Here is a 13641-nt window from a genome sequence, read left to right as displayed (position 1 = left end):
GCGGATTTTTTTCCCGGAAGTAAACGGCTCCTCGGGTCCTCCCCCCCCCCCAAAAAAATCTCGCGTTCCGACACGTTGGGCCTGAGGGATGGAGGACGACTTAGAGTTGGATGAGGAGGTCTGCAAGGGGGTAAGGCGAGCGCGAAAGACATGGTTACCATGGTGACGGAGGGACATTTCTCCCGGCCTATTTTGCAGCCCGCCTCGCGTGATTTCCTCGGGCGTTTGGCCGGACTTCGCGGCTGAGGTCTTGCTCCCTTCCTCTCCCCCCCACCCCGCCCTCTCGAAGCCCCCCAGTAGGTCTCTCTGGATAGGCGCGTAGCCAAGTTTGTGCTGCAGTTCCGCTGGGAAAAAAAAACTCAAACTTGGCGCGCCGGTCTTTAAACAGGCTTTATTTATTTATTTATTTTATTTTAATTCCATTTATATCCCGCCCTTCTCCGAAGACTCAGGGCGGCTGACAAGCTTAGCAGTAGCCTTCATTCTATGTATATGCCTGCTTGTTAGGGCTTTCACACACACCCCAAGCGGCATTATTACAAAGTCAGCTTAATTGCCCCCAACAATCTGGGTCCTCATTTTACCTGCCTCGGAAGGATGGAAGGCTGAGTCAACCTTGAGCCTTTAAACGGCAAACTTGCTGCAGAGCCTCCCGGGCGAACGTACAGATTGATTATCCCTGTATTCCATTATTATGTGCGGTTCTGAGGGAGATCTTTTGAATAACTACATTCATATTCTTCACGTAGGTAGTAAAGATGGGTAGACGTGCTCATCATGATCACTTGCCAGACGAAAACCATCTTAGCCAGACGAACTCTCCAGCTGCACAGGTGGGTATAACTAAATTGAGCAACATTGCCTGGACGGCTTGGATTTGACTGATAAACGGAGCATGTTGCTCAAAATAGCAATGTAAGGCTACCCTTCTTGGGCTGCAGAATTCCAGTTGACCACTAATTGGCCACAAAGAAACAGAATATTATACAATAACTGATTAGTTGTCTATCAGATTTCTACACAGTCTATCTCACCTAAGTGAATCTGGGCAGTTTGCAAACATCTGGTAGTTGTCTGTATTTTTGCAGCTGAGATATAGTACCCATAGATAGCGAGATTTTCTAATTGTGAGACCTGCTGGTTGTAGAAATCTTGTCCTTCTGGAACATGCTGTCAAATATAGCTTTTCACTACATGCTATATTTTCATACATCCATCAATAGAAGATCTGTGACAGAGCTGGAAAAGCTGCTTAGTTAAATACTGGGTGACCATTTACCAAGTAATCATTTACAATGTAATGTTTTGAAGTAGTTAATAAGTTGGTCATTGGTATCATTTTATCAAATAGCACAGGTTTGTTAAAAACAGATCATGCTAAACCAATCTTATTTCATTCGTCGACAAAGTGACTAAACTCATAGACCAGTGAAATACTGTGGATGTAGTTTACTTAGACTTCAGTAAGGCATTCGATAAAGTAGACCACAATCTACTCCTTGGTAAGCTAGAAAAACCTGGAATAGACAGCTGGATCTGTAGCTGGCTGGCAAACCTTACTCAAAGAGTAGTCCTCAACAGCACTACATCTATATGGAGAGAAGTAAGCAGTGGGGTACCACAAGGTTCCATCTTAGGTCCAGTACTCTTCAATATATTCATCAATGACTTAGATGAGAGAATTGAGGGGGAACTTGTCAGATTTGCAGATGACACCAAACTGATAGGAGTAGCTAACAGATGACAAACTCAGGATCCAAAAAGATCTTGACAAACTTGAACAATGGGCCCTATCCATCAAAATGAGTTTCAGTGTGGAGAAAAGCAAAGTTTTACATTTAGGCAGGAAAAATCAAAGGTACAAGTACAGATTGGGCAAGACCCGGCTTAAAAACAGTAACTGTGGGAGGGACCTTGGAGTCCTAGTGGACGATCACTTGACTATGAGCCAGCAATGTGCAGCCGCCGCCAAAAAAGCTAATACAATCCTGGGTTGTATAAAAAGAGGCATAGACTCAAGATCACGTGATGTATAGTACCACTTTATAAAACCCTAGTAAGACCACACCTGGAATACTGCAGCCAATTTTGTTCACCATATCACAAAAAAGATGTTGAGAGTTTGGAAAAAATTCAGAGAAGAGCCACTAAGATGACCAAAGGCCTGGAGACTAAAACATATGAAGAACGGCTGCAGGACTTAGGTTTGGTTAGTTTAAAGAAAAGAGGAAATAGGGGAGGCATGATAGCACTATTCCAATATTTGAGGGGCTGCCACAAAGAAGAAGGAGTCATGTTATTCACTAAAGCACCAGAGGGTAGGACAAGAAACAATGGTTGGAAACTGATCAAAGAGAGAAGCAACCTGGAATTAAGGAGAAACTTCCTGACAGTGAGGACAATTAACCAGTGGAACAGCTTGCCTCCAGAAATTGTAGGCGCTCCATCACTGGAGATTTTTAAAAAGAGGCTAGACAGTCACTTGTCTGAGATGGTATAGGTTGTCCTGCTTGAGCAGGCAGCTGGACTAGAGGACCTCCAAGGTCCCTTCCAGATTCTCTTCTCTTCTCTTCTCTTCTCTTCTCTTCTCTTCTCTTCTCTTCTCTTCTCTTCTCTTCTCTTCTCTTCTCTTCTCTTCTCTTCTCTTCTTCCCTTCCCTTCCCTTCCCTTCCCTTCCCTTCCATTGGCTCACCATATTTGAGATTGATTTCTGTATGTCATAATGTCCTCAAAGTTACTGGAAAATTATAAAAGAGGGCTGGAATATTTCCTTATGATTACCTCAGTTAAATGACAAATTATTCAGTGTTCATTTATATGCAAAAATATGTGTAAAGAACAGACAATTCTCTGACAGCATGGGCATCTATAGAAGGACCTTTTCAGCAAATCTGAATAGATATATTTTTTAACAAATCTTATAGATACTCATGTTGTCATGTCCTAAGATGTGTAGGGCTTCAAGAGTTAATACAACATCTTAGATTATGCTTGAGAAGTAATTGACCAAAAGTGTAGACATTTCAGTATGGACATCTTGCAACCTCTCTTTTAATAATTAGCAGCTTAGGTGCTATATTTTGCAACTTGGGGACACTTCCTAAGCATATTTCATGTACTGAGTGTGTAATAGTTAGGACAGAGTATAATCTAGGCATAAATAACTGCTGTCAAATCTTGCCAGCTCAAGAAGTGTTGTATTAGTTGTACTAAGTATAATTGTTTTTTAAAAAGCTGCTTTGCCATTGTTGCAATCTACGCATCCAAAGACTGCTGAAATTCAAGGTCCCGCTCTTTTATGGGGAGTGCAACCCAGTCTAAAAGAAGCTGAGCCTGAGTTCATTTCTTATTTAGCAGTAGCACATCTATCTTACCTAATTTAATTCAGTTTATTTCCCCCCATTTTACATATTATTGATAATAAACAATTTTCAAGAGTACTGTTCTCATTAAACTAACTATACATTAGTTCAAATGATATTCTTATACGATTTCATGTAGTATTAGCATGTATAACCGAGAAGTTTTGAGGATATAAAATTGAAAAACCCAACTGTGGCACCTGAAAGGATGGTATGCTTGTTGCCAAACAGTGTTTCTAGATCTTGGGATGGGAACATATAATCTCTTTAGTCTGTGAAATAAGATAATGTTTGCCAAGAAATTTCTAAGCCAGCTTCTTGCTGTAAGAAGCCTGCTATGACTTGACATTTTTTATTTTCTCATGTAATATTAATTTCTTATAATAATGACCTGAAATAAGCAGTGAATTTTGGATTTTATTCCTCCATGCTTCTTCTTTTTCCTATGTGACTGAGAAGGAGGCATTCAGACCTTTTTGCTTAATTGTGGTTTGTTTCATCCAAAATGAAAAAAGATTTTAATATTAATTATATATAATAAGCAAACTTAAAACCATAAAAACTTAAAAGTAGAGTCAGCAAACACAGAAATAAATTATTGCAATATTATTATATCATGCAAAACTGAGACATTATTCTTAATAGCTTAAAGTAACACTGATGGGAACTGTCCACTTTCAGCAGTTTAGTTGTTGTTCCCCTGTTCATGGGTTTTTTATTTAATCCAAGGCATGTGGTTAGATTAACCAAAGTAAATTATCATGTCCTTCTGGGACATAAAACTCAAATGTGGAAATATGGAAAGACAATGTGCTTTGAATAAACAATATAGAAACATGGAGGTCAGCAGAGATTTTGTATTTGAATACTCTTTTCAAAACATGTACGGTACTTTAAATATATAAACATATTTTCCATCAAAGGAGAATCAGTATTAGTACTGCCCATCCCATGGAAGTCTTTGTGGAATGGATCAGTGTTTCTTCTTTTGAAGCCATCCAGCTGCCTGTACAAGAAGTGTTGGACTTCCAACTGTTCCTTTGGAATGTTGCCAGATTCTCCAATAGGAATCTAAAAAATGTAGCTGAACTCATGTTCCCTAATTAGGTCAGCTTTCTTAAAATGATCTGTAGCCTCATTCAGCCTGAAGCTCCCCAAAGTCTTTTATTTAGCCTGTAGAACCCTGAATAGCTGCCTAGTTATTTTTGGCCTGCTGGGGTTATCTTCTTATCCTCAATTACATTTTTCATCATTCTCCTCAAAATAACTCTTAAGCATCTATATTTCCCAGTACTTTTCATTTTGGTCTTCACTGTTAGTGCACTGATCATTGCTGAATGTTGAGCACAAGCGCATGGGAAAGGTTATATAAAAGTTCTATTTCTACCATGTATTTCATTTTTTGAATTCTTTCTAACAAGAGCCCACCAAAAGATGAGGGAAATGACTATTATTTGAATGCTGTTTTTTCCTCACATTGACTGGCCCTGCAACATTGAAGACTAATGAGATATAATGTACTGTGCCATGGATTATGTATCCCCAAATAGTTTGGATACTTCAAAATGGTCATGGACATAAGGACAATAAAAATATATTTTGCAAGACAAGAGACAAACCAGTTACAAAAGAGATATTGAAAATTTAAACCTTTTTCAAAGGTTTAAAGGAGGGGTTAGTTTTAAGAGGCACCACACTTATATTAAGCAAAAACACTTCTATGTAATAAATAGTAATTTAGACATAGTAGCAATTTATATATACGTCTATAAGATAACATACTTGGTAATTAGGTTGTGAGATCTATGTGGTTTCATAAACAAGGATTACTTCCATTGGAATAAATGTATTGTCATGATACAATATAAAACAACATTTATTTGGATGTAACATAAGAGACCTGTACAGTTCCAGTGAAGGAATATATTGTACTTCCCTTACATCCAGTATTGTTAATTAAATAATATGTCATCCAATTCCAATATGGCATACAATATAAATTTTAAATGATGTTGTTGTTAGCTGCGAAGTCGTGTCCGACCCATCGCGACCCTATGGACAACATTCCTCCAGGCCTTCCTGTCCTCTACCATCTTCTGGAGTCCATTTAAGCTCACGCCTACTGCTTCAGTGACTCCATCCAGCCACCTCATTCTCTGTCGTCCCCTTCTTCTATTGCCCTCGATCTTTCCCAGCATTAGGCTCTTCTCCAGTGAGTCCTTCCTTCTCATTAGGTGGCCAAAGTACTTGAATTTTAGCTTCAGGATCTGGCCTTCTAAAGAGCAGTCAGGATTGATCTCCTCTAGGACTGACCGGTTTGATTGCCTTGCGGTCCAAGGGACTCGCAGGAGTCTTCTCCAGCACCACAGTTCAAAGGCCTCAATTCTTTGGCGCTCAGCCTTTCTTATGGTCCAACTTTCACTGCCATACATTGCAACTGGGAAGACCATAGCCTTGACTATACGCACTTTTGTTGACAGGGTGATGTCTCTGCTTTTTAGTGTGCTGTCTAGATTTGCCATGGCTTTCCTCCCCAGGAGCAAGCGTCTTTTGATTTCTTGGCTACAGTCCCCATCTGCAGTGATCTTGGAGCCCAGAAAAATAAAATCTGTCACTTCTTCCATTTCTTCCCCGTCTATTTGCCAGGAATTGAGAGGGCCAGATGCCATGATCTTGGTTTTCTTAATGTTAAGTTTCAACCCAAGTTTTGCACTCTCCTTCTTCACCCGCAACAAGAGGCTCTTTAGTTCTTCTTCACTTTCTGCCATTAGAGTGGTATCATCTGCGTATCTCAGGTTGTTGATATTTCTTCCGGCAATCTTAATTCCAACTTTTGATTCATCTAGCCCTGCCTTTCTCATGATGTGCTCTGCATATAAGTTAAATAGGCAGGGCGACAGTATACATCCTTGCCGGACTCCTTTCCCAATTTTGAACCAATCAGTGGTTCCGTGTCCAGTTCTCACTGTTGCTTCTTGACCCGCATATAGGTTTCTCAAGAGACAAATAAGATGGTCTGGTACTCCCATCTCTTTAAGAACTTGCCACAGTTTGTTATGATCCACACAATCAAAGGCTTTAGCATAGTCAATGAAGCAGAAGTAGATGTTTTTCTGGAACTCCCTAGCTTTCTCCATGATCCAGCGTATGTTGGCAATTTGATCTCTAGTTCCTCTGCCTCTTCGAAATCCTGCCTGTACTTCTGGTAGTTCTCGATCCACATACTGCTGAAGTCTAGCTTGTAGGATTTTAAGCATGACTTTACTAGCATGAGAAATGAGTGCAATGGTGCGATAGTTTGAACATTCTTTGGCACTGCCTTTCTTTGGAATTGGAACGTAAACTGATCTTTTCCAATCCTGTGGCCATTGTTGAGTTTTCCAAATTTGCTGGCAAATTGAGTGTAGCACTTTTACTGCATTGTCTTTTAAGATTTTGAATAGCTCAGCTGGAATACTGTCACTTCCACTAGCTTTGTTGTTGCTCAGCTTTTCTAAGGCCCACTTCACTTCACATTCTAGGATGTCTGGCTCGAGGTCAGTGACCACCTCATTGTGATTATCAGGGACGTTAAGCTCATTCTTGTATAGTTCTTCTGTGTAATTTTGCCACCTCTTCTTAATCTCTTCTGCCTCTGTTAGGTCCCTGCCATTTTGGTCCTTTATCATGCCCATATTTGCATGAAACGTTCCCTTCATCTCTCCAATATTCTTGAAAAGATCTCTGGTCCTCCCTATTCTATTGTTTTCTTCTATTTCTTTGCACTGTTCATTTAAGAAGGCATTCTTATCTCTTCTAGCTATTCTCTGGAATTCTGCATTCAATTGGGTGTATCTTTCTTTTTCTCCCTTGCCTTTCGCTTCCCTCCTTCCCTCAGCTATTTGCAAAGCTTCCTCAGACAGCCATTTTGCTTTCTTGCATTTCTTTTTCTTTGGGATGGTTTTGGTTGCTACCTGTTGTACAATGTCGCGAACCTCTGTCCATAGTTCTTCAGGCACTCTGTCTATCAGATCTAATTCCTTAAATCTATTTGTCACCTCTACTGTATATTCAACAGGGATATGATTTAATTCATACCTGAGTGGCCTAGTGCTTTTCCCTACTTTCTTCAGTTTAAGCCTAAACTTTGCAAGGAGAAGCTCATGGTCTGAGCCACAGTCAGCTCCTGGTCTTGTTTTTACTGACTGTATAGAGCTTCTCCATCTTTGGCTGCAGAGCATATAGTCAATCTGATTTCTGTGTTGACCATCTGGTGATGTCCATGTGTAGAGCCGTCTCTTGGGTTGTTGAAAAAGAGTGTTTGCTATGACCATCGTATTCTCTTGACAGAATTCTATCAGCCTGTGCCCTGCTTCATTTTGCACTCCAAGGCCAAACTTGCCTGTTATTCCAGTTATCTTTTGGCTTCCTACTTTAGCATTCCAATCCCCCATGATGATAAGAACATCATTTGTTGGTGTTAGTTCTATAAGGTGCTGTAGTGCTTCATAGAACTGGTCAATTTCATCCTCTTCAGCACTGGTGGTTGGGGCATAGACCTGGACTACTGTGATATTGAATGGTTTGCCTTGGATTCGAACTGAGATCATTCTGTCATTTTGAGGATTGTATCCCAGTATTGCTTTTCCTACTCTTTTATTGACTATGAAGGCTACTCCATTTCTTCTGAAGGATTCTTGCCCACAATAGTATACCTGATGGTCATCTGAATTAAATTCACCCATTCCTGTCCATTTTAGTTCACTGATACCTAAGATGTCAATGTTCAGTCTTGTCATCTCTTGTTTGACCACGTCCAGTTTTCCTTGATTCATGGATCTTACATTCCAGGTTCCTATGGAGAAAAAATCTTTACAGCATTGGACTTTCCTTTCACCACCAGACACATCCACAGCTGAGCGTCCTTTCGGCTTTGGCCCAGTCGCTTCATTCTTTCTGGCGCTACTAGTACTAGCCCTCTGCTCTTCCCCAGTAGCATATTGGACGCCTTCCGACCTGAGGGGCTCATCTTCCAGCGTCATATCGTTTTGCCTTTTGGTACTGTCCATAGGGTTTTCGTGGCAAAGATACTGGAGTGGGTTGCCATTTCCTTCTCCAGTGGATCACGTTTTGTCAGAACTCTCTGCTATGACCTGTCCGTCTTGGGTGGCCCTGCACGGCATAGCTCATAGCTTCATTGAATTACGCAAGCCCCTTCGCCACGACAAGGCAGTAATCCATGAAGGGATTAAATGATAGAATATAAATAATACAAAAAGCAAATATTCAGATAAATAACATAATTCTAAAATCATTTTTGTCATCAGACACTTTTTCTCATATCAGTTGTCCATTAAGGAATCCTCTACTCACTAAAATCCAAGGAGAAAGAGCCAAGTTTTGAGTGCCCATTTTAACAGGGTTATAATCTCCGGGGGGGGGGATATTTCAGGGGGCAGTGCTATGACAGAGAAGGCCTAATTCATGGTCCCATCAGATGGGACATTAACATGATCAAATACCTTTTGAAATGGAAATTCCTTTTGATCCTATCTTTCCTTCCAGTTATCACTGTATGTCTCCTTTTTGTCTCTGACTTTGCAAGGATATATAGTCTGTTAAGTATTCTTTACTTTTATCCTCCTATTTTTATTCTTGACTAATCTATTTTTCGTCCAATCTCATTTTTACTCGGCCTTTTACCCTTGTAACTGCTCTTGCAAAGTTTATGCCAACATTTAAAGTCTTCTAACAGCCAAGATACCATTTATTTCAAATTCTCCTACTTTTTGTAAGTTAAAAATATTAATTAACTACTTTCTGTTTCTTAATGTTTTAATCTGCAGCTGAAATTTATATTTGTTTAAGTGAAAGTTATCTTGCTGAATTTAGTGGGATGTTTATTCTTAAGAAAAGCCTGTCCAGGACTGCAACTCTTGTCTCCTACAAAGTTTGAATCTAGTACCCTTCTTTGTCCTTATTTTTTTGTTTATCCACACCATATAGACATTTTTATTTATGGTTGTGGGATACTTATTAAATTCATCTTTCTATTCTAATAATTCATCAGCACTGTTAACAACAAATCCTCCAAGCCATTCTATACTGAAAAACTGTATTTTATGTGATTTAGCACTTTGATTAAAATCAAGCTTAGAGTTAGTTCAGCCAGTATGTATGGCACACATAAAAAAATGAGGGAGAACTCTAAAAAATGGTAGACTACCACATGTTTCCAAACACACAACTCAGTGGACAATGGGCCAAGAAGGTTAAGATCTTCAGAGATCCTCAACCCACTCATGGCTAATGGCTAAATCCCTAAAACATGAATCTTTCCCTCAGCATGGTTAATATTTCTTTATAAGACCCAAAGAGAGCTATTAAATGTGTTACAGACTCAAGAAGGAAACAGTGCCTTCATTTGATTATAATTTGGTTAGGATATTAGTTGTTTTTAACTAAATAGAGATACTGAATATTCCTAAAGGATACATAAATACTATTTTTATTGAAAGAAACTATTAACAGTCTATGCTTAGCAACATACTTTGCTGATTATTGGTATTGCTTTCTGCTATAATCTCTCTTCCTTGGGGAGGGAATTAATCAGTATTTTAAATGAAAAATGTGAGACTTAGTTGGATTATAACTTTCATGAACTGTGGGATATTCTATAGAAGGATGCACACTTCCTAGAGATTCACATGATCGCTGAATTTTGAAAAATATTATTTTTATAATCATTGTGGTGTTGTAACCTCTGTTCTCATTTAAGTACCTTATATTGCCTATAAAGTATAGGAGCAAATTGGGAGCTTTGCTTTGAGGAAAGCTACTTGCAGGTTAGGAAAAAGCTATTAGAGATAGGATTTTTTTTAAAAAAAGTGTAACAAATGACAGCTTGTATATATGTGTAGCTCAAATATATTGGCTTAATGCATGTAATCAATGTTTGGGAATGTATCTAATAAATGTTTAGGAATTCAGTATTCTGTGAGAAAAATATGTATGGGGTCTTCTATGTATGTAGTCTTTTACATCCATATGTGGTGTGTTTCTCTAAACTATCCCAGTTAAAAATGCTCCTTTTTTGGCACTATAGTCTCCTGGCTTTGGCATCTTAAGAATCTGGAGAAATAATTTAAAGATCAGAAAACTCCATTCACTGCAGCCCCTGAAGGCTTCACATTTTGTGACACAGTCATTCCAGTCGACTGAGCTTTGTCGCTTGCGGATAAGCCCATATAAGGAATCTATTTCCTGCTTTTTAAGCTCTGTTTGTCCTTCTGCCCTTCTGCGCCCCCTTTGCTGAAGAAATCTGGTATGTTGAAACTGCAGCACTTGGCTTGTTCCTTCTCCCTGTTTATTTTTGGAGAATGACTGTTTTTGCTCCTGTTAGGGAGTTATGCTGGGTCATGCCTCCTCCTTCCAGCAGGCAGCAACCTCCAATTTCAAATATTGTCCATTTCCCACATGATAGTCTACCTAAAAACCAATTATCTCAATATCTATAGGAAATGCTGAGTCCCCCGCCCACCCGAATTTAATATTGAGGAGTGTTTTCCATTCTTTGTGATTTTTTAAAAAAGATTGTCCATTTTTCTTGCCTTATTATTGCTGAAGAAACTTACAAAAACACTAATCCACAAACATTGTTAGACTGCTTGATCAAATCTTAAAAATAAGAGCATTGTAAAATCAGACCATAGAACTGTGTTCTTGAGCATCCTGATTTCAAAGGAGCCAACTAAAAGTCTGCAAGTGTAATGTAATAATTAATGCATCTATGCAACCAAGATAGCACCAAGAACAATTCTTTCCATTCTTTCTTCAGGATACTGTGGTACCATCCAGCATATTCTCACAATTTTATTCAGAGAGCAGCCTTTTCCCACCCACAGTACTCCAGTTCCCTGAGAAAATGTTTGTAGAAATGGAAGATATTCTTTTATGTCATTCTTATAGTAACAGGACCTTAATCCAAATATTCAGATGATTTATTAAATATTAAAAATTGATATTAATAAGCAGAAACAAAATAACACAAACTTGGTGTACCCCAGTTGCCAAAGGGTAGAATAGTGGTCCATATGATTTCCAGGAATGTCCTTGCAGGACATTAGATTAGATTAGGATTAGAATCACTGGACTTTTCTCAGCTATCCCTTTACTTTAAACTAGGTAATGAAGAAAAATTCCACAGCTAGTTGTGTCAAAAGCCATTGATAAACCTCAGTAAACTATCAAGAGTTACATTCTCTACCTTCCTTCTACAATTCAACTTATAGTTGCACTCCTGTATTACAAGAAGTACAGAAAGATGTAATAGAAAAAGTGTGAATTAAAATGCATACATTTTGAGAAATGTGCATGGAAGAAGGTAAGGTTTTTAACAGTTTTTAAATATTAGGTTAATATAAGATTAGAAAAACATGAAAGTGAATGAAATACTTGACAGATTTCCAATAAACATAATAACAGTCCATTGTTTACATTGTATCATTTAGACTGTAAAAATAATATTTTCGTTACAACCATTGATTTGGCTATAATTATTAGCCATTATAAAAGTCCCCCTCTTGGGTCACAAGTATAGAATACAAATGTTGACAAATATTAATTGGAGTCTTATTTTCTTTTATATTACTTTTTTTACTTCTTAAGCGTCCATCATCTAAACCACAAATACGCGAAGGTGTGTGGTCTGGCTTGGGTAGTGTAAATGTGTCCAGGTAAGTACAATTTTTTTTAAATCAACTAGAGTTCAAAATATGATATAATAATAATAATAATAATAATAATAATAATAATAATAATAATAATAATAATAATAATAATAATAATATAAAAAAGTTGAAGGGACCTTTGAGGTCTTCTAGTCCAACCCCTTGCTCAGGCAGGAAACCCCATACCATTTCAGACAAATGGCTGTCCAGTCTCTCCTTAAAAACTTCCAGTGCTGGAGCATTCACAACTCCTGGAGGCAGGTTGTTCCACTGATTAATTGTTCTCTCAGGAAATTTCTCCTTAGTTCTAGGTTGCTTCCCCCCTTGATTAGTTTCCATCCTTTGCTTCTTGTCCTGCCTTCAGGTGCTTTGGAGAATAGCTTGACTCTCTCTTCTTTGTGGCAGCCCCTGAGATATTGGAACACTGCTATCATGTCATCCCTCGTCCTTCTCTTCATTAGACCAGACATACCAAATTGTTACTGTAATCTGGGCAATTTCCTAGAAAATGGCAAAGGGAGCCTTTTAGAGTATTATAATGGTGTTGATTGCTTATGTCTTCTCATCTGATATTTAGACTTGGAGCAGCTTTCCCAACTTGAATTGCTCCAAATATGTGGATATTAACTACTGGAATTCTTGAGAATGCCCTGCTGGCTGGCTGGGAAATTTTGGAAATTTGAGGGTCACCAGGCTGGGGAAAATTGGGTTAACTTGTTAAATTTTATTTCCTGTGAATTTTGTAACTGCTGTTACTTCAGTGAAATCGCTCTTTCTGATTATCCCAGCCCATTTATTTTCTACATAATAGAACAAGGTTGATGGAGATGAATTCATAAATGTTTTGAATAGTTTGAGCATGATATAATCTGTCCTTTATAATAAGTACTCCATGTTGTTCATCATTCTTGTTGTTGTGTAAAACCAATAATGTATCTCACATGCATTTTTTAGAGCTTTAGATCATGGAGGTCTAGTGGAAGAGAACACTATAAGTAACAACAGAATTTGTCAGCTCTTGGTTCTTTTAAGGGATAGATCTTCTGAGATACACTGCTATTTCTTTAGAAAGCCATTCCACAGTATACTTTTCTTGAATGGAAAAAAAATAATACAGTACTTACAATTGTTGTAAGTTTATGTTAGCATGTAGTTGGACTGTGTAGTTCTTGAGGTTTGAGGGCAAAAGGGTTTTAGAGCATCGTGTAATTAACCTCTGTGTGCTCCAAAACATTTTTTATCTTTGAATCCAAAATATTGCAGAGCCTTACATATGAATCAGCAAAGTGTAATAAAGAGACTAATATTAGCAGTTATACTGTAGTCTGAAGTACTTTGTTATCTTACAGTTATTTTATACATGCTACGGAATTCTTTGTTTTTCAATGTGAGAAGCTGCTGTAAACTTTCAATATGTGTTCCAGTCCTGTTTGTCTCCATCAGAATTCCTGGGGGAGTTTACCTTTGGTTCCATGCAAAAACTTCAGTCCTTGAGTAGCCTTGTTTCACTATTCATTTCCAGTGACAAAACATCATCAGTTGCAGTGACTAGGGATTACCTGTGAACATTC

At 38.3% G+C, this 13641-nt stretch overlaps 1 protein-coding gene across 1 annotated transcript in view; it reads left to right on the top strand.

The window, feature by feature from the left end:
- The first annotated feature begins 3 nt into the window (after positions 1-3).
- Positions 4-13641, top strand: part of IFT43 (intraflagellar transport 43) — a 70303-nt gene continuing 56665 nt past the window's right edge. The window contains exons 1-3 of the mRNA XM_083350829.1: positions 4-130; positions 750-833; positions 12009-12076. Coding sequence (XP_083206955.1) covers positions 89-130; positions 750-833; positions 12009-12076 — 194 coding nt within the window. The 5' untranslated portion in view covers positions 4-88. The remainder of the gene's footprint in view (positions 131-749; positions 834-12008; positions 12077-13641) is intronic.

The sequence above is a fragment of the Vipera ursinii genome (assembly GCF_947247035.1).
Source record: "Vipera ursinii genome assembly, chromosome: 1".
NCBI lineage: Eukaryota > Metazoa > Chordata > Lepidosauria > Squamata > Viperidae > Vipera > Vipera ursinii.
This window is presented reverse-complemented; position numbering and strand designations above follow the sequence as displayed.